The 22,868-nt window shown below is 35.5% G+C and overlaps 1 protein-coding gene across 1 annotated transcript; it reads left to right on the forward strand.

The window, feature by feature from the left end:
* The first annotated feature begins 18,297 nt into the window (after window positions 1-18,297).
* On the forward strand, window positions 18,298-20,668 carry LOC100368775 (indolethylamine N-methyltransferase-like). The gene is made up of 3 exons (XM_002732989.3): window positions 18,298-18,488; window positions 18,604-18,811; window positions 19,620-20,668. The coding sequence occupies exons 1-3, from the start codon at window positions 18,332-18,334 to the stop codon at window positions 20,032-20,034; spliced, it is 780 nt and encodes a 259-aa protein (XP_002733035.1). The 5' UTR covers window positions 18,298-18,331; the 3' UTR covers window positions 20,035-20,668.
* The last annotated feature ends 2,200 nt before the right edge of the window (window positions 20,669-22,868 follow it).

Raw genomic sequence — 22,868 nt, forward strand, 5'->3', positions numbered from 1 at the left:
CATAAAAAATTAAAACATTAGAAGTATACATACATTTTCGAAGCTAGTCGCTGTGACTAGCTAATTGAAAATTTGAAGACAACAAGAACCCCAATTTTATGTAGTTTTCCTTTATTTAATTCAACATATCCATCAAACACTCTTACCCCTTCTTTTATTCGCGTCTTGTCTTTTACTTTTCGCTCAGTGAAATCAGCGTGCCTCCTTCTCAATCACTCTGATCTACCCGTAGAAGCAGATGTTCAGTTCTTCAGTTCTAAAACCAGTGCTGATTGGCCATTTGTGTTCGTGACATTCACGCATGAATATTAAAATCATAGCTCCCATGTGTCATTGTATGTTTGGAATGTAAAAACAAATAACGTACCCGAAAGTTCTTTACACCCCAGCAAAAAAAAATGCCCTCCTCGCCTAATATACTTATTTGATTTGAAACTAATGCAACAATATTTTATTGCCATAGAAAGTATTTGAAAGTTTGACAATGTGCGTTAAAAAAGAATATTTAGGTAGATGACTGTTTCACAATTCCGCAACTATTTTATTTCTAAAAAGTTTCAGGTGCACACTGCAGGTAATGAACTGTATATGTATGGACGGCGATCACCCGGGGTATTGCGTACATGGGTTGGTTCAGACAAACACAATATGTCAGATAAATATTCATATTATGATCACAATAATCTTTAAACGCCCACTTGCTACAGTAGACCCTAATACACACCAACAATAAAAGTTGATGAACAAGATTCGATGTAGTGAATTTACTCAACTCAAAACTTAGAATCTTGAAAATGACTTGAAAAAAAAGTTTAGTTAAAAAACTGGATAACATGCATACAGCGTAGCGTTTGACACCTGTTTTTTTTAAATATAAATTGACGTTATGGGCAAAAAAATGATAAAAATAAAAACATAAGAAAAATTCCATACTGCCATTTCGATATATATGATGATATTATACTTATGTTACCTTATCTTCATTAAGTTACATCATGCCATACTTGTATTGCTCGATATCTTATTAGGAAATGCGAATTTCAGATATGGAATTATTACGCGATATATCGAAGATGGCGGACATGTTTTAAAAGGAAATTCATAGTAAATTTCAATAATTTTAATCAATTGCGCATTGCTAGGCATCACATTTCAATCAGGCGGCCCGGGAAGATGTATAATTATAAGTTTACCAAGAGTACTAGTATATCACAAAACTTCAGATTTCTATTCGATTGCATCGACGTGTCACGTCGGTCGATATACCCGCTGTACTGTTTTCTGCCCTCTCCGTAGCGCCTTCGTAATAACATAATATTATTGTCAGCAGTCCTAGCAGCTATTGTCAAATTTCAAGTTTTTTGTTAACTAACATAGGTTGAAATAAATGCTGAGTTAATTTAACTTAAACAAGAAAATAAATAGTGGGTGAAATGTTCTCATCAAACAAACGAGGTCCTGCACTGCACTGTAATGGTGAGGTTTTTAGTGGAATGTGTTTCAATTTACCTTAAGAAACACATTTATTGTAAAAAGCAACGTCCATCCACTGTATCCAACATGGAATGTCCAGTTTAAATTATTACACACAAATTTACATGCAACTAACTACTCAAGTCAGCAAATTCTTTAAAATATTAGGAGCAAAATGTGGGTAGAAGTGAATGGAACATATTGTAACACCCAAACTCCATTTCAAATTGTCAATCCTTGTACATAACATGAGAGATGATCATTTCTCCGTTTTTCTAAGGCATCTCTATAAAATATTACCAGCGCCACCAGCGACCAAGTACTCGAATATTGAACACATACTAGTATTGACTGGTCACGAGGGCGATCGAATTCGTCTATTTCTCCCGGGCGCTGATAGAGACGTATATCATCGCCCTTGTTCAAATTCCAATTCTGCAAAAGGCACACACGCAATCATACACGTTTGTCCTGGTGTATTAGGCTAAAACCTGGGTACTAACCTTAAAGATGGGTTATACATTCGACCTAAAATACGTTTTGTTGAATGTGAATAAACTGCCCGTTTCATGCAATATTACCCAGAAATTATATCCTAACCAAATTGGCGCAATACAGTATATAACTGATAGTTTTTAGTGGATAAACTAATAGACGTGTTATGCGAACGTATACATAGAAACAGAATTTAAACATGTTTTCTTGTGCATGTATATGTTAATACATTAATGTTAAGAGTTAATTATTCATTGGGTTTAAATTTTGCTTATTTCTCTGACTGGAAAATGCGCTAAACACATTATCTAAATGATAAAACCGTGAATTTAAAACCCATTGAATATGCCTGAAATAGTAAATCAGCGAAAAGTAAACCCAGTGAAAATTAGTCATTTTTCAGTATATTTAGAATATGCGGGTTCTTCAAGATAACGTAATATCAATTGAAACTCCCAACACGTTTCCCTGGTTACATTAGGTGATAATTTAATATCATCAATAACAACACTTACTTCATTACGTCGAACTGAGTTAAATTTCACACCTGAGAATAAAAGCAGGGTTTGAGTTTTATCCGTATAATTACTTTAGGCACTCCATAGCTACATTAAATCGGTATTAAAAGATATTACAATATTTTCAATTTATTTGCCAAGTATAGAAATAGTCGTATCGCCTGGAAATATATCCAACGATCAGGTGGTAGGAATCAAATAAGGATAAACCCCTTGAAAACACTAGTATTGACTAGTAAGATAGATGAAAACACCCCCCCCCCCCCCACAATGTACCTGTTGTTGAACTACGACGAGAATCACTCGACTGAAATACCGATTGCATTTTTATTTTCAGTTTATCCCACCTCAACTGTTTCCATTAAAGCGCGCCCTCTAGCAATGAAGTGCTTATGTGACATTTTTCGGGCGAAGGGGGGGGGGGCAGCGAATAGGTGACAACATTTATACATGGGGAGCTTCTAAATATATATCCATATGTAAGCACAATTAATGTAACCCATGTGTTTATCACAGTTATAGTTTTCCGTCCTATGTATAAAAGCACTAGGCATGGTCTAATTATCATTGTTAAATTGTCATGAACATTTAATACAAAAGATTTGTAAAATACATTTCACAAAATAATATAACTCTACTTGAGCCAATCACTTTAGGGTCAAACCTGTGACCACCACCACCAAACACACACTCTAACCTCAGAACAGCAGGCCATGTCATGTCTTCACGCTGAAAAAAATAAAGAGTAGATAGGTCTCTTCACGTTAGCAATGGTGGAGACCCCGCCTCTCTTGTCTGTCGTACAGTGGGATAGAGAGGATCGTAGCATTATACATTCAGTGAGTTTGATACATTCATATTGCGCTTGGCGAGTGCGGCGATTACATCAATCCAAAAAAACATTGTGCTATAGACTGTAGGCTGAAATTGTTACATATTGGGGCTTCCCTGTTGTGTGACTCATTCATTAGATTTTTTGCGTGATCCACTCACAGACTGAGCAACATTGCGAGGGTAGTGTTACATGAGTGATGGTAGATAGAGACATCATTTTAAGTTCTGTCAATAATTCAACTTGAATGTAATGTTGTTTGGTGTATATATATCTGAGCTGCTCAAACCGATTAGCAGGGAGTCTCACATAAGTACATTGTGATATGTCGCTCATTGGCATATGCGATATATGGTGTTAGAGTTAGTCCGTGAATATGAGTTGATCTGACGTAGATGGTCCACTTGTCGCAATTTATGGCAACAATCCTAAATTTGAACGCCCATGTACATGTGTAATGCATTCATGCAATACGTAACACATCTATTTTGTATATCATATTTTGTCAAAAGATTCCTTGCATAATTGTTGATACTCTCTGAAAGCAATCAAAATATGAGACATTGCCAAAAGTAGCAGCAGTCTCGTTGTAGCCCGGCAAGAGCAGCAGGTCTTTACCGCTAGATTGGTGACCAAATTCTTTCGCATTTCATGATAAAGGAGGAGGAGCGAATGAAAGTCACATCATAGTAAAGACGACTGCATTATCGCAATGCATTATGGTCAATGTATGTCTGAAAAACGAAATGTTAGAAGGTGCGTCGGGTCATTTTTAATTGAAAGTCTCCCCATATTGTTCCTTAATGGTTCGAAACAAAACAAAAATAGCGCCCTTATTCACTTTCGGAAATTTCACTATATGCGATTAACTTGCACATTATTTAGCTATTTGTCTAGTTTTTAAAAGTTTTTGACTTGTTTGGGAATACGGAATCTATCAAAGAAAAAGGATATTGATAATAGACTGGAATTGTCTGAATCTGGATAATATTGACTAAAATAGGAGTCCAAAGAGAACGCAGTGGTATTGTCACATCATAATGTTGCCGGTACTGCCCCGGGGTACTGCCATGTTTTTTATGAACAACTAAAATTAACAAGTCAGTGAATTGCTACGCGACTCTAAAGATATATCGACTCACTAGAATAGGAGTGATTTTCGCTGGGTCCCAGTATACATTGTGTACATGAGCGCGTTTACGGGGTAGCAATTATGTTAATAATATTCATGATTGTAATGCGTATGTAGACCTTCAACTTAAGCTTTTAACATTAACGTGTGACTTCTGACAACAATAACATATTTGTACACAAGCTATGCAATTATTTGTTCAATGTTTATTAGAATGTAATTAAAGGCCGGTAGTCGTCGCGCCGCGCATATGCGACATTTGTGTTGATAAAGATTGATTTTCCCATAATCCAATGCGTTTTTCCAATGAAAACACGAGTACGAGTTTTGCCCTAGGCGCTAATTGCACTAATTACCGCTGGCGACTCCTTCGATACCTTCCAATCACCTAAAAATACCAATCAAAGCTTAGTAAGCTCTCAGTGTGTGCTAGTTGGTGTGCACAGCAGTCAATGTCGCCGTCTTTTTGATGGGCTCATATCACTAATTGAATCTCCAAAGACGACAATGTTAACATATGACGATATTGCTATATGAAAATGATGAATAAAGTGGATAACATGGCTCAAAAATGAGAAATCAACAGGCCAGTAATCAACCACATGAAAACAACTGACATGTTGGCCAGCTTAAACTCTTGCAAATCTCAGGTAAACAAGACAGCCCTACTGTATTTGAATTGCATCTAGAGAAATCACTGGAAAAACACCAAGATTACAACATCCATTAACACACAGAATAAACCCACAGGTACACAGCCGCTAAGGAGTAAACAAAGGACCACATGTTGGTCTCACCTTTGACCCAGGTGATCACTCCCTCAAACAGGGAACACCTGAGAAACAAAAAATATTTAAAAAATGTCATTGGTTGTTGCTACGAGCAGCCATTGGTTGATTAGTGGCATGAGACCTTAATGATATGAGACCCACATCTCGAGTATGCGCGGCACGACGACTACTCCCTTTAGTATAATGACGTTCCACGTAATTCATGCGTGGCGTCGTATGTGTCAGCGGAGTACATATTTGTTTTTTTATTTTATATATTTTACTCTGCATCATATGATGTGGTCATGGCGTTATATGAAGTGAACATGGTATTATATTAAGTGAACATGGCATTATATAAAGTGATGATGACATTATAAGAAGTGATGATGGCATTATATGAAGTGAACATGGCATTATATGAAGTTATCATGGCTTTATATGATTTTGCCATTACATTATATGAAGTGATCAAGGCATTATATGAAGTGAACATGGCATTATATGAAGTGATCATAGTATGATATGAAGTGATCATGGCATTATATGAAGTGATCATGACATGATATGAAGTGATTATGGCATGATATGAAGTTATTATGGCATGATAGGAAGTGATTTTGGCGTGATGTGAAGTGATTATGGCAAGATACGAAGTGATTATGGCATGATATGAAGTAATTATGACATGATATGAAGTGATTATGGCGTGATGTGAAGTGATTATGGCAAGATACGAAGTGATTATGGCATGATATGAAGAGATTATGGCATGCTATGAAGTGATCATGACATGATATGAAGTGATTATGCATGATATAAAGAGATTATGGCCTGTTATGGAGTTATTATGACATGACATGATATGAAGTGATTATGACATGATATGAAGTGATTATGGCGTGATGTGAAGTGATTAAGGCAAGATACGAAGTGATTATGGCATGATATGAAGTGACCATGACATGATATGAAGTGATTATGCATGATATAAAGAGATTATGGCCTGTTATGAAGTTATTATGGCAAGATACGAAGTGATTATGGCATGATATGAAGTGATTATGGCATGATATGATATGAAGTAATTATGGCATGATATGAAGTGATTATGACATGATATGAAGTGATCATGGCATGACATCAAGTGCTCGTGACATGATATGAAGAGATTATGGCATGATATGAAGTAATTATGACATTATATGAAGTGATTATGACATGATATGAAGAGATTATGGCATGATATGAAGTAATTATGGCATGATATGAAGTGATCATGACAAGATATGAAGTGAACATGGCATTATATGTAGTGATTATGGCATTATATGAAGTTATCATGGCATGATATGAATTGATCATGGCATTATATGAAGTGAACATGGCATTATACAAAGTGATCATGGAATGACATGAAGTGATTATGGCATGATATGAAGTGATTATGGCATGATATGAAGTGATTATGGCATGATATAACATGAACTGATTATGGCATGATATTAAGTGATCATGACATGATATGAAGTGGTCATGGCATTATATGATATGACCATGGCATGATATGTAGTGATCATGATATGATATGAAGTGATCATGGCATGATATGAAGTGACCATGGCATGGTATGAAGTGATCATGGCATGGTATGAAGTGATCATGACATGATATGAAGTGATCGTGACATGATAAGAAGTGATCATGACATGATATAAGGTGATCATGGCATGATATGAAAAGATTATGGCATGGTATGAAGTGATTATGGCATGATATGAAGTGATTATGGCATTATATGATGTGACCATGGCATGATAGGTAGTGATCATGACATGTATGAAGAGTTTATGGCATGATATGAAGTGATTATGACATGATATGAAGAGATTGTGGCATGATATGAAGTGATTATGGCATGATATGAAGTGACCATGGCATGGTATGAAGTGATCATGGCATGGTATGAAGTGATCATGACATGATATGAAGTGATCGTGACATGATAAGAAGTGATCATGACATGATATAAGGTGATCATGGCATGATATGAAAAGATTATGGCATGGTATGAAGTGATTATGGCATGATATGAAGTGATTATGGCATTATATGATGTGACCATGGCATGATAGGTAGTGATCATGACATGTATGAAGAGTTTATGGCATGATATGAAGTGATTATGACATGATATGAAGAGATTGTGGCATGATATGAAGTGATTATGGCATGATATGAAGTGATCATGACATGATATGAAGTGATCATGACATGATATGAAGTGATCATGGCATGATATGAAGTGATCATGACATCATGCGAAGTGATTATGACATGATATGAAGTGAGTATGGCATTATATGAAGTGATCATGACAAAATATGAAGTGATTATGGCATGATATGTAGGGATTATGGAATGATATAAAGTGATTATGGCATGATATGAATTGATCATGGCATGATATGAAGTGATCATGGCATGATATGTAGAGATTACCGAATGATATGAAGTTATTATGGCATGATATGAAGTGATCATGACATGATAAAAAGCGATCATGGCACGGTATGAAGTGATCATGACATGATATAAAGTGATTATGGCATGATATGAAGTGATCATGGCATGCATGATATGAAGAGATTATGGCATGATATGAAGTGATTATGGCATGATATGAAGTGATCATGACATGATATGCAGTGATCATGGCATGATATGATATGAAGTGACCATGAGATGATATGAAGTGATTATGTATGATATGAAGACATTATGGCCTGTTATGAAGTGATTATGGCATGATAGGAAGTGATTTTGGCATGATATGAAGTGATCATGACATGTTATGAAGTGATTATGGCGTGACATGAAGTGATTATGGCAATATACGAAATGATTATGGCATGATATGAAGTGATTATGGCATGATATGATATGAAGTGATTATGGCATGATATGAAGTGATTATGGCAAGATACGAAATGATTATGGCATGATATGAAGTGATCATGTCATGATATCAAGTGATCGTGACATGATATGAAGAGATTATGATATGATATGAAGTAATTTTGGCATGATATGAAGTGATCATGACATGATATGAAGTGATCGTGGCATTATATGTTGTGACCATGGCATGATATGAAGTGATCATGACATGTATGAAGAGATTATGGCATGATATGAAGTGATTATGGCATGATATAAAGTGATCATAACATGATATGAAGTGATCATGGCATGATATGAAGTGATTATGGCATGATATAAAGTGATCATAACATGATATGAAGTGATCATGGCATGATATGAAGTGATCGTGACATCATGTGAAGTGATTATGGCATGATATGAAGTGATTATGGCATGATATGAAGTGATTATGGCATGATATGAAGTGATCATGACAAGATATGAAGTGATTATGGCATGATATGAAGGGATTATGGCATGCATGATATGAAGAGATTACGGTATGATATGAAGTAATTATGGCATGATATGAAGTGATCATGACATGATATGAAGTGATCATGACATGATATGAAGTGATCATGACAAGATATGAAGTGATTATGGCATGATATGAAGTGATTATGGCATGATATGAAGTGATCATGACAAGATATGAAGTGATTATGGCATGATATGAAGGGATTATGGCATGCATGATATGAAGAGATTACGGTATGATATGAAGTAATTATGGCATGATATGAAGTGATCATGACATGATATGAAGTGATCATGACATGATATGAAGTGATCATGACAAGATATGAAGTGATTATGGCATGATATAAGGTGATTATGACATCATGTGAAGTAATTATGGCATGATATGAAGTGATCATGACATGATATGAAGTGATCATGGCATGATATAAAGTGATCATAACATGATATGAAGTGATCATGGCATGATATGAAGTGATTATGGCATGATATAAAGTGATCATAACATGATATGAAGTGATCATGGCATGATATGAAGTGATCATGACATCATGTGAAGTGATTATGGCATGATATGAAGTGATTATGGCATGATATGAAGTGATTATGGCATGATATGAAGTGATCATGACAAGATATGAAGTGATTATGGCATGATATGAAGGGATTATGGCATGCATGATATGAAGAGATTACGGTATGATATGAAGTAATTATGGCATGATATGAAGTGATCATGACATGATATGAAGTGATCATGACAAGATATGAAGTGATTATGGCATGATATAAGGTGATTATGACATCATGTGAAGTAAGTATGGCATGATATGAAGTGATCATGACATGATATGAAGTGATCATGGCATGATATGAAGTGATCATGACATCATGTGAAGTAATTATGGCATGATATGAAGTGATCATGACATGATATGAAGTGATCATGACAAGATATGAAGTGATTATGGCATGATATGAAGGGATTATGACATGATATGAAGTGATTATGGCACTTTATGGAGTGGTCACATAGACTATGTCAACATGCGTTCAAAAAGCGTCATTACAAAACAACTGTAATGAAAATCTGTAATATAAAATAATGAATAAGAAGCAAATCCATGAATGAAAAAGGATTTGCCTTCTTCCAAATATATGTTTGTGAAAACAACAAATTTGAGCAAAAACGCTGAACAAAATGAGTTTGCAATCTTCTTCTATGACGCATCAATCATGGTTTTTGGTCTCAGAAATTCGAATATCACAAAAAAATAGAACTTGACAACACTAATGAAATAGAAAAACATTACTGGCTTACGACCAAATAACAAACAAGTCACCAAAAGGCTGTGTACATATCTTCCTTAAAACAATTGCCGCCCACGTGATTAGTTTTGCTCTATAACATTTTCGCATTATTTTACAGGATGATTTATACGCCCTTATCCGCTGTAGGTAGAGATTTGGGAAGTGTCGGCTTACCTTTCGATTCAGGACGTCGCCATCGCTGACCTTGTACTTAATGCATGTTGTTGGTACGCGTGTTGTAGAGTGGTGGGTGACATTAGTTACACGTTAATGATATTATTGCTTCGAAATTTTATCCCAAAGCCTTCGTCGTTGAGTCAAGTGCGAAAAGTGGTTTCTGTGACTGGTAGATCATTTCCGTTGTTATTGTCGGTGTTAGTGATGTGCCTACGTTGTTTCCGACAATGCCTGGCAATGATGGCGTCGGTAATATTGATCTTAAGTTTAGTTTTTGGTTCATGGCACTTCTCGTATCGGTCTGTAGTCTTTGTGGTGGTATTTTGGTCATTTCTGATACAATTTCTGTTATTAAATTTGTTATTTCCAGATATTGGGATTTTTTATAGACACAGAAGCGCTATGGTCCATAGGCTTGCGTAAAACAGACGTGAAACGCCAAATGGCATCGACAATAAAAGTCGACAAAAGCAGAATATTTTCTCGAATCACACAATCGAAGCTTTTCCAATCGAGGTAGAGATGCAGTTTACCAGACAGGTATTTTAATTAGTTAATTAGGAAACCAAGATGACCTCCCTTGGCCACAAAACTATATATTTTCGGAAAACTTATTGTATGAATTTTAATTTTTTGTTATTATTTTAATTTTATGAACACTGTAGTTTAAAATATGCACAAAAATGTGCTTTTTTGGTCAAACGCGATTTAAAAAAAATTAGCTTTAAACCATGCTTCTGTTTCCTGTCAAAATTGGTTTATGGATACATCTGTTTACTATGAAGAAAGTGCCGTCTTATGGATAAATTAACACCCAGGCTAGTTGTCTGTACGATTGTTGTAACACTATTCAACCAAAAACAATCCCTCGACTGCGTTTTGAAGATAAACACATTGTCAATCGTTTGTGAAAATTTCAAAACAAAAGGTCAAAGCGTCTAGGAGCTATTTTATTTAATGTTCTGGGATGTGCGCTAAAAAGAAAGCTGAGATAATTGCTAATTTGCATAACAATTCACTCAGTAAGACGTTTGCCCATAGTTAAAATGGCTGTAACGGTTCCAAATTTAAATGTATTATCGTTTTGTTAAAAGTTAAATATAGAGCATAATATGGAGATCCCGTCATTTCTTGTTTTCACGATGTTTCTTTTTTATTAGTTATGTACAGCCTTGCTGAATCTTGCTAAGCATTCAAAAAAGAGAATGTTTGCACCTGTTATCTATATTTTAAAATCGTTTTTTGAGTATGTTCCACTATTCACAACTCTAAAAAAATTTAACAGTCGATAGCCAGGACTGTTTTGATAATAAAAAGCAAACAATTCACTCCCAAGTTCCCACGAACCTGCATCTCTACCTTAAACTCTCACCAAGACCAAAACCGTGACAAAAACTAGTATTCTGATGTTCTTTTCCTCGGGATTTATTGCTCCGGACCACACGTAACTCCGGTGGCAGCCATTTTCTTCAGGTTGAACGAGAACAACATGACGTCACTGGAGAACGTATTCCCGATAACTTGTAAAGCAAACTACTCGTCGTCGTCTCAGAAGCTGATTTTTCTTGTACCTACATATCTCTGAGATTGAGGCTAATTGAATGAGATAAATTATCTTGTACCTATAGGTCTCTGAGACTCGGGCTAATTGATTGGGCTAATTTATCCTGTACCTATAGGTCTCTGAGATTGAGACTAATTGTTTGAGATAAATTATCTTGTACCTATAGGTCTCTGAGATTGAGGATAATTGTTTGAGCTAAATTATCTTGTACCTATAGGTCTCTGAGACTCGGGCTAATTGATTGAGCTAATTTATCCTGTACCTATAGGTCTCTGAGACTCAGGCTAATTGTTTGAGATAAATTATCTTGTACCTATAGGTCTCTGAGATTGAGGATAATTGTTTGAGCTAAATTATCTTGTACCTATAGGTCTCTGAGACTCGGGCTAATTGATTGGGCTAATTTGTCCTGTACCTATAGGTCTCTGAGATTGAGGCTAATTGAATGAGATAAATTATCTTGTACCTATAGGTCTCTGAGATTGAGGATAATTGTTTGAGCTAAATTATCTTGTACCTATAGGTCTCTGAGACTCGGGCTAATTGATTGGGCTAATTTATCCTGTACCTATAGATCTCTGAGATTGAGGATAATTGTTTGAGCTAAATTATCTTGTACCTATAGGTCTCTGAGACTCGTGCTAATTGATTGGGCTAATTTATCCTGTGCCTATAGGTCTCTGAGACTAGGGCTAATTATTTGAGCTAATTTATCTTGTACCTATAAATCTGAGATTGAGGATAATTGTTTGAGCTAAATTCTCTTGTACCTATAGGTCTCTGAGATTGAGGATAATTGTTTGAGCTAAATTATCTTGTACCTATTGGTCTCTGAGACTCGTGCTAATTGTTTTAGCTAATTTATCTTGTATCTATAGGTCTCTGAGATTGAAGATAATTGTTTGAGCTAAATTATCTTGTACCTATAGGTCTCTGAGACTCGGGCTAATTGATTGGGCTAATTTATCCTGTACCTATAGGTCTCTGAGATTGAGACTAATTGTTTGAGCTAATTTATCCTGTACCTATAGGTCTCTGAGATTGCGGATAATTGTTTCAGCTAAATTATCTTGTACCTATAGGTCTCTGAGACTCAGGCTAATTGTTTGAGCTAAATTATCTTGTACCTATAGGTCTCTGAGACTCGGGCTAATTGATTGGGCTAATTTATCTTGTAACTATAGGTCTCTGAGACTCGGGCTAATTGATGGGGCTAATTTATCCTGTACCTATAGGTCTCTGAGACTCGGGCTAATTGTTTTAGCTAATGTATCTTGTACCTATAAGTCTCTGGGATTGCGACTAATTGTTTCAGCTAAATTATCTTATACCTATAGGTCTCTGAGACTCAGGCTAATTGTTTTAGCTACTTTATCCTGTACCTATAGGTCTCTGAGATTGAGACGGTCTCCAATAGTAGTAACTCTTACTGTTGTAAATTCTCCATCTGCTAAGGTGGAATAAACATGAGCAATCTGAATAGATCAAAAATCGCCCCATGACCGAATATAAGCATCGCGTAAATTGAATACAGGGCTTGTGTGCAAATGTGACATTGCATTGTGGGAAATGTTTCCTCAATAGTTCTCAATACATGGGAATTCACGATTCGATCTTCATTTATTGAGTGAAACCTTAATTAAAGACAGAGATATAGGTACATCGCCTATCCTCACATGCCCAAGCTTTCAGATAAAGTGTCACGTAGAAAAATAAAATTGGTTAACTATTTTAGATTAGCCCACTATAATGACATGTATTAAGGAATAAAACTGCTGAAAAGTGTATTGACATATGATGATACATTGACATATGATTAAACAGTTATATGTATATACGCTGGTAGATGGGGTGATCATGTTATACGTTATTTTTGTATATTTATGTAAAAGGTTAGAATAATAAATAAGAAACTTTATTCTTAGAATAATTTATAGCTTGTTGCATGCTCCGTGTAGCCGCACCTTGCGAATCTGCTAAGAATGACGGTATGTTTGATATTTCGGTTAAAGTCCGAGATAATATTAAAACTCACAGCAGTGATGCAATACAAAAATACATTTTCCACTGTCATCGAATTCCCATACAATTTAATGGAGACTAAACCGATTGTACACATTTTTTGAATATGGAATGTTTTTTTTTAATTATTTCTTCTTCACATTTAATGTTAATCTTTAACAACTTTTGGAATAATTCAAATTGAGGGAAATTCATTTCCATGCCCTGGGCCAACTTACTATTTTTATTTCATCTATTTATTAATTCTCTAATATATATATTGAGAATGTGTTTTCGTCACAGTCTGTTGTTGTTAGCATTGCAATCAGTGATTAACAGGAAAAATGGTCGGTGATTAATCATATTTTCAGTTCCTTACCGTGTGAACTAGATTTCAGTGGTGCTGTCACAAAAATATGTTGTTGTCTTAATAACCTACCAGTTCAAAACGTCTCACCACACCTTCTATAGACTGAAATTAGATTGAGGTTAGACACACACACACAAATAGTATCTGTGTCTAATAGCAATGTATTATTTGTCTTTGAGATTTCACTCAATTAAGGTAGAGATGCAGGTTTGTGGGCACTTTGGAGTGAATTTTTTTTTTGCTTTTTATTATCCAAACAGTCTTGGCTAAATACTGTGAAAACATGCTCGAAAAAACGATTTTAAAATATAAATAACAGGTTCAAGCATTCTCTCTTTTGAATGCTTTGCAAGATTTAGCAAGGCTGTACATAAATAATCAAAAAGAAACATGGTAAAAAAGAAATGACGAGATCTTCATAATATGCACTGTATTTAACTTTTAACAAAACGATAATACTTTTAAATTTGGAACTGCTACAGCCATTTTAATTATGAGTATTATCGAACTTCTTACTGAGTGAATTGTTATGCAAATTAGCAATTATCTCAGCTTCTTTTTAGTGCACATCCCAGAACTTTAAAAAAAATAGCTCCTAGACGCTTTGACCTTTTGTTTTGAAATTTTCACAAATGAATGATTATGTTTATCTTCAAAACGCAGTCGGGACATTGTTTTTGGTTGAACAGTGTTACAACAATCGTACAGACAACTAGCCTGGGTGTTAATTTATGCATAAACTTGAAGTAGTGAAATTTGAGCTGCTGCCATGCAAAATTGACAACTGGTAGACAGTTTTCAAAAATATAGTTTTGTGGACAAAGGAGATCATCTTGGTTTCCTAATTAACTAATTAAAATACCTGTCAGGTAAACTGCATCTCTTCCTTAAAAGATCACATGTTGAAAACTTGATATCTTGAGAATTAAAACTGTTTTGCATTTGAACGCTTTCACCATACATGTCATCGCATTTGTTCACAAGAACCGGTTGTTTGCCTTCGAAGATGTAATAACGGCGTTGTTGGCAGCTGTTATTATTAAATATTTAAATAATAACACATATTTGTGAGGGCAATATCACGATGGTGGTTATGAGCATAATATAGATGATACCACAGTCGAAGGCGATGGCATCATCAATATTATGGGCATGAGCAATAGCCAGAGGGCAGAAAACAAATCGTGTTGTTGCCCGAATGACCATGTGTTTAGTTTATCATATCGAACAGACAAACACCTAACATACATCTCTCACACCCGTTCTCTCATAAACTAACAACACTTATATTGAAGTATGCAATGTTTTATTTCATATATTATAACACGTTTCACATTACTCAATAGCATACATGCATTGTTTGCTAACAAAACTGCGAAATACACTCAGTAAATGTTACTTTCAGTCAACAGTGTTTCAGCAGTGTGAATCACTCAATTTATCGAGTACAGAATTATTGAAATGAATATACTGCTTGTCCGTTGTGATATGTTAAGTATTATATACATACATCGTGTGTTTATCTCCACAGTGTGACTTAATACTAAATTATGTAAAACAGACTGCATACTTTTTTACTTACAAACTTTCAACAACCTTTAAAAAATAAGTATACATGTTTGTAATGTGCATATTGAGTTTCTTATGCAGCTTTGAAAATAAGATTTAATTGTCCTGAAGTGAAATATAATTTATGTTTTGTTTAAATAAATGTGTCGACCTGTAAGATATGTACAACACTAATCCAATAATAGTCAGGGCGATGGAAATGAAATGTGATACTTACTAGTATTACACTGCGCTTTTGCATACAGCAGTACTATTCAATTGTTTGTGAGTATCGGTTTACGGGGAAAATGTGGGCTATTGTTAGCATATTCGGAGCGGTAGGCTCTTTGAAGCCGAACGGCGCAAACGCATACTTATCTTAGAACATTACGCTTGCGTGCATATTCCATCACCTACAACGACCTTTCTCGTTATATTGCCATCATTCAGTTTTAAATACAGTATGGTCGAATTTTCCAGACTAACACTGTGCGTGTACCAGTATATTTAAATTCAACTGTGTAATGGTTTTCTTTTTAAATGAACTCTCACTCATTTGAGACATAGTATCATTGCACCGGGGATTTATATTCTAGAATATGAACTGAATGTACCATTGTCATACACGTGTGTATTCTCTTTGATACGTAAGTATCACTTTTTTTTTTAAATAAAACATCCTGCTCTGCAAAAATATCAACTGCTTACAATTCCCGTATAACACATCTAACGTGCTTATCACACAAACACAATTAGCATGAGAGTCACGTGCACGTCGGTTTCCATCGCAGTTACATGCTTACACATTGTCAATTTTATGATACTGCGTCACAGTTGATCTAGCGTAAAAACAGATGAAACCCGTCGCACTGTCGGTCAGGTCGGAAGATTTTTGATCGACGCAACCAAATCCCAGTTATTGTTAAACTAGTATTGCCATCACCACAATATTTTGTATTTTACAATGGTCATTTTTTATAATTTTAGCAATGTCGGTGCCTGCTGAACACGTCTGGAAACACTGACATTAAGAATGACCGCAGCCAAAGGTCTACACATTTAGATTAGATTTGACAACTGGGGAGTGCGTGTCAGTGAATCTCTACTACGAATCAAACATGCAAGTCATTACACTCATGTCTATACTTATACATATATACTTATATGACGGTACGTGGGGTCAGAGATACGGATGCCACTCAGCCTAAAGTGCACGATTGAGGGTTCCGTTGTTGTTAGGAACCGGTAAGTTACGAAGTCGACAACATGAACTTGTAACACTTCCTGTAATCGAGGTCATCTGATGTGAAATATAACTAATCGACAAGCACTTTATTTGTCGACAAGCCAAGACCAGCAGATATATTAAACTGTGTCAGTCACTATATAAATATGTTGGTCCCGGCAATGGTTTAACCTTTATAGTAGAGATGCAGGTTCGTGGGCACTTGGGAGTGATTTTTTTTTTTTTTTTTTTTTTGCTTTTTATCGATCAAAGTCAACTTCCTTCCTGTCAGAAAAGCACATCCATTTAATTAATTAACTACCAAAATGCCGCCTTGGTATGACATTATACTCCCCAAAGTTACTAACAATATTCCCATCCAAGGGCATGCACATGCACGGACGCAAGATTCCCTGTTAACAGGCGAACCTTAACAGACTGCCTTTGCATTCACGTCATTGCGGTGTTGCATTTGGGGAAATAGATATATGAGTAATGACATATCAACGCATGCTGATTCGTGTGTCACAGATGAAACCACAATTCAGCCAGGCCGTTGCGTCACCTCTGTATGTAAAAAAGTGATGAAATTCATTGAACTTGATGAATTTCAAGGATTGACATAAATAACTGAAAATAAACAGGATTTACATATACATTGACACAACATTCATCATACAAATTACATCTCTCTTGGTATCATCGTATTGTGGGGATGAAAACACTCACCGTTACGTTTTTTCAAAGAGAAAAAGTCTCCTTCGATGGTCACATATTGCCGGTATGTGGGTAAGGGGTGAATTTCAGAAATGTGACCGTACGGAGAACGATTTAATTTCGATATATCCGTTGATATGTAAAATTCGAATAAGAATACATCTCATTGTTTTCCTTTCAAGTTCGTGAAATTAAAACCTAATGAAATCACTCAAAACATCAAATTAGTGAAATTAAATGCCAGTAAAAATAAATGGTTTTACAGTAAACAAAATATAATTTTAGGGAAATTCACAATATTAATTTATCTACTAGTTGCTGTTATGTTTATTCAAGTATCTACAGCAGACAATTTTTTTTAGATATGTCATGAATTGTGTTACGATATGTCAACATAGGGTTTTTTGAAAATACCCTTTAAATAAAAGCAAAACAAACAGTCATATTTAACAATTAGAAGGACATTTGAACCGATGTTACAGAGTTCAGACCATTATACACAAATTATATATCATGTGTCAACGTTCCCCTGTAACTTACATGAATCATTTAATGCGCAATAATACGTGATTAATGTGTATTAATAGATTTCACGCTACCCGCAAAATTGCCCGTCTGTATAATGTATGGTGGGAACACGCGAGAGTGACGTGTTTCTGAATGAGTATATATAGGGAGAGAATCGCACAGTATTTCATTCACTTGTTCAATTCGTTGTTCATAGAGAACCATGACATCGCCGGCAACATTAGACTGTAACGATGACACCGCTGCATTTGGTTTGGACACCTATCTTAAACATTATTACCCAGATTTAGACAAATCCTCTGACGAGTCTCTGGTCAATATATTTCTACTTGACAGTCTACATGACATTTTCAATTCTGGTAAGTGTTATGTGTATTCCATGCAAAATATTTAATACATAATGTATTCAACATTTAGCTAACATGTCATATTTACATGTGCAAATAACACAATGTTTTTTTTTATTCTTACTAGTGGGAGTATCTGGCAATCGGCTCATTGACATTGGTGCTGGGCCATGCGTTTATCAATTCATCTCGGCATGTACAAAGTTCAATGAAATTGTTGCGACTGATATAGATAAAGATAACCAAGACGCTATACAACGCTGGGTGAATGAAGATCCTGGTGCCTTTGAATGGAAATCATTCGTGAAATATGTGTGTGAACTAGAAGGACATCAGTAAGTAGAACATATTTTATTTTATAACAGATATTCATACAAATGTCAAGAATTAGTTTTTGCGTATCCGTTGACCGACTTATTTAGCTGATTACTAGTGAATGGCTGTGTTATATCTGTCATCATTTAAGCTCATGCGAGGTCCTGGACGGAACTTAACTTGATTTGGAACTAATATAACCGTTGTCATCCGGACCGCTATTTCTGACAGTTGGTATTTGCAGTTAGTAATATAGTGAACGATTAATCAAAAGATATGACGTGTTCAGTACTTAGTTTGATTGGCTGTGTAAGTTGAATGTGTGAAGGCCACGCCTTAGAGTCTTTTAACTGTTTTGTAATTGGTTAAGTTTTGACTTGTAATAAAAGGTCTGAGCCCTTGGTCAAAGAGAGAGAGAGAGAGAGAATTCCACGAGGCGAGAGAGTCTTGGTCAGTGCTGGGCAGAGACCCCGACGAGGCAGTTCGCCTCGAGGCGTTCTCGATGTGGCTTCTTAAGGTTAGCTATTGAAACGTATTTCGTTGTGTGCGTCTATTTGACTGTAAAGTTTAAGTGACTTTCCCGGTCCGGTACCTCAAGCAGACGTGATATAGAGACAGACGTGTATTCCCCCCCCCCTGACACGTGTTGGAGAACCCCAGAGGAGAAGAATTTCCCCCATCATAAAAAAATCCAGTAGTGATAACTCTTCAGATTGTAGATTGTTGATTATTAGCCCAACAACAATTCTGTGTCAAGATTGCATTATATTGTGAGTGGGTTCTGAAAGTTTATGTCACTTATCTAAGTTTTTTTTTCCATTCAAACAGAAATACAGCGGACCGAGAAAAGCAAATGCGTAAAACAATACAAAACGTCACGTATTGTGACTTTTCCAAAAAATATCCAGTTGGTTCGAGTGATTCGCCGCTCTACGACTGTGTGCTGACAGGTTTTTGCATTGAATGCATCATCAACAGCCAACAACAATGGGTACAATACTTGAAGAATGCGTCGAACCTACTCAAGAGTGGTGGGTGGTTTGTACAACTTTGCATGCCAGCTGATTTTTACATGATTGGAGATACCCGGATGTCATGTTTCAAGGTTGATGAAGAGTTTGTACTAAAGGCATTAAAGGAGGCTGGCTTCATGGTTGTGAAAAGTTATCTCACGAAACACACTTCTACGCGTAGCTATATGAACTATGAATTCACAATGGTGGTTTTAGCAAGAAAACTATAATAGCAATTTCATTTACCATATTGCAGTTTCAAATATTTACTGTATCAATGAACCAGGAAAAGTTGCACTACGTGTTTTATTGCATGTACGTTCAAAAACAACAACATAATGTATCATTGTTTGAAGTAAGCAAAAGCCAATTAAATTGTAAACCTGTATGAATAATCGCCAAACTCATTTCATCAGGACTATATCGTAGTCTTGTGGTATATTTAAAGTGTAGGTTTATATTGTTAATTTGATGGACTATATTTATTAGAAATTCAACTGTCACTATTTAAGAATCAATTACATTGCCCTTCTTGGTTGTTATTGTTTATCAATTATATTAGTTTACATTTATTGATACCCGTTTATAACTTAATGATTTATTATTCAATGTTATATAATCAAATGTATTCTGAACATCGGTTTAGCTCAGCAAACACAATTACTGTAGCATGCTGGATGGGTCCAGAATGAGCCATTTATTGTCTTCAATTACTGAGGATTCTGCATTCCTGGTATGATAAGTATGTTTGTTTTTTTTTGTTTTTTTTTGTTTTTTGTTTGTTTTTGCATTGTTATAGTATATGGCTGTAATGAGTGTACATAGACATGTATCAATGTAAATACAATTACATTACAAGTGAAATGCCGTCAACAATTTGTATTATTCGAATCTGAGTTGTACAATCTCCAGTTCCAAGCAACGTATTCTCGGGGCGGGCTAGGTCACAGAACGTTTTTTAGACGCCCACCACTCTACCATGTATCTCTATACGCCCTGGGCGAGCTGCTGTGGGACGCCGCTCTAAGAGCCGGTGAAGCCAGCTAAAGTCGGGAAAACAGCACAAACAAAATTTTGAGATAATCAAGAAAAACTAAGTTTATATATTGTACGATATTCGGGTGAGTTTCAACAAATGTCCCAAAGGGCAATTTTTTTAAGTTTTCGGACGTTTTTTTCCGTCGGTGGTGCTGCCAGGCGGTGAAAATACCCGGACATTCGTTCCCAAAAATATGTAAATTTTGATAAAAGGCAGGTCCAGTCAGGGCAACCCCTGATAAATAATGTGATGGTTGACATAGTATGTGCAGAATAATGAGATAACAAAAAAAATACGTTGCGTCACACACGTGTACGATAGTCAGTTTAGTGCTTTAGTTTACTGCTTTAAGAACAGCAGTACTATTGTCGCGGACTTCTATGTGAAAAGAGGCTGACCGAGATGTCGAAAATGCTTTTGTAACGGTTATAATTTCCCTAATATATTATGCTTGTGTTTTTACACCACCTTGCCCGGCCTTTCACTCATTATATATACGTCATTGTGAATCCACCAGCATATTTATATTTATTTATTTAATCTTTAGTGTTTTTGGATGAACTCTAACGCATTTAATGGGGTGACCTAAAAACAATAACAACAAATATTCAGTATTATCATACCAGCACGTGGGTTATCCGATGATTATTTTTATAGAAGTGAAAATATCATGAGTTATGTCACTCTATGTCCAGTACTAGGTTGAGCGAAAACATCAAAGCAGTTGAAAAATTCTAAATCTATTGAAAATAGACTGAACGTGATTTATGGTTTTACCATGATCGTTCAGAAGAGTAATTTTAAAAAGAAGCAAAAAGTAAAAATCCCGGGTGTAAAATATAGTATAATTGATGCTAATCTTCGCCCATAAGCCACAGATGATTTGACAGCACGGCGCCCTCTGTGTCGGATATATCGACCCTAAAATCAACCGAATTTACGATTTATGTACCACCGGTATGTACAAATTATGAAAACAGGTATTACCGTATTTTCATTTCCAAAACCATATTATGTCAAATTAAATAACAATACGTCAGACCCACATTTACACCGTGACGTATCAAAACTAGGACGAAGCTGGCGAATGATAATTTGGGTTGAAACACATTCTCTCTACTAGTACAGACTATAGTCTAAAGAAGGTATTAGTTTAAACTAGACTTTGCCAACGAGTTTTATTTTCAATAATGTTTTCTGGAAAATGTTCACAGACTAACGATCTAATGTACGAACATATCAAATTAATTGTGTCAAGCACATCAATAAGCTATGGGGTCATTTTAAAACTTCCCTCAAATTTTCATAAAAATGCACAGCAGTTGTTTGAATGACTTGAAGCCTACTTTGTCTAATCGGGTACCGCCGCGTTTCTGTTGAGTATTGTTTCATGTTTTCGTTTTCTTTTAATCAATTACTCACTGAACATAACATTTTACCTCGGGTTTAAAATTGTTGTCAGGTTTAATATGCTTTGTAAGGTTAAGTGTTTACCACTCAAACTATGTACTACTTTCTTACGATTGACAAGTATTATTTGTGGCTTATTCCGTGGACAATAACAGTGAAAAATTAATGTTATTTGATTCAACCGAAAAACAATATTTAATTCACAAATTCAATTTTCTACTGCAAATTACATCGCTATTTCTAACTCAGCAGCGGCATATGATACCAAATAGCTGTGTTTTGGTCCACAATTAAAGGCGGTACATTTAATGTCAACATTGCTTTAGATTTCAAAACGTGTTAGCGAAATAAATCGATATAAGTAATGGTGCGTTAGACTTTTCCGATCATTCTGTTGTCCACATCAACTTCGCCAATGGTGGTAGTAACAACAACAGCCCTGTGTGATGCTTTACGCGTCTATGCGGCTGAATTTTTGGGCGCAGTGGCAAGCACTTCGCAAAAACTGTAAATATACCGACATGATGGATTATTGGCAAGAAAATTAAATTATTAACACAACAATACTTTGCATTCACCCAAGATGAATACGAAACAGAAAAACAGATTTTTGAA

Source organism: Saccoglossus kowalevskii, chromosome 5 (genome assembly GCF_978046115.1).
Source record: "Saccoglossus kowalevskii chromosome 5, keSacKowa6.1, whole genome shotgun sequence".
Taxonomy (NCBI): Eukaryota; Metazoa; Hemichordata; class Enteropneusta; family Harrimaniidae; genus Saccoglossus; species Saccoglossus kowalevskii.

Bases quoted from the DNA above. Each gene is read 5' to 3' on its own strand.
- LOC100368775 (XM_002732989.3), top strand. From the start codon at position 18,332: ATGACATCGCCGGCAACATTAGACTGTAACGATGACACCGCTGCATTT. The intron at 18,489-18,603 runs GTAAGTGTTATG...TATTCTTACTAG, and splicing joins ACATGACATTTTCAATTCTG to TGGGAGTATCTGGCAATCGG. The intron at 18,812-19,619 runs GTAAGTAGAACA...CCATTCAAACAG, and splicing joins TGTGAACTAGAAGGACATCA to AAATACAGCGGACCGAGAAA.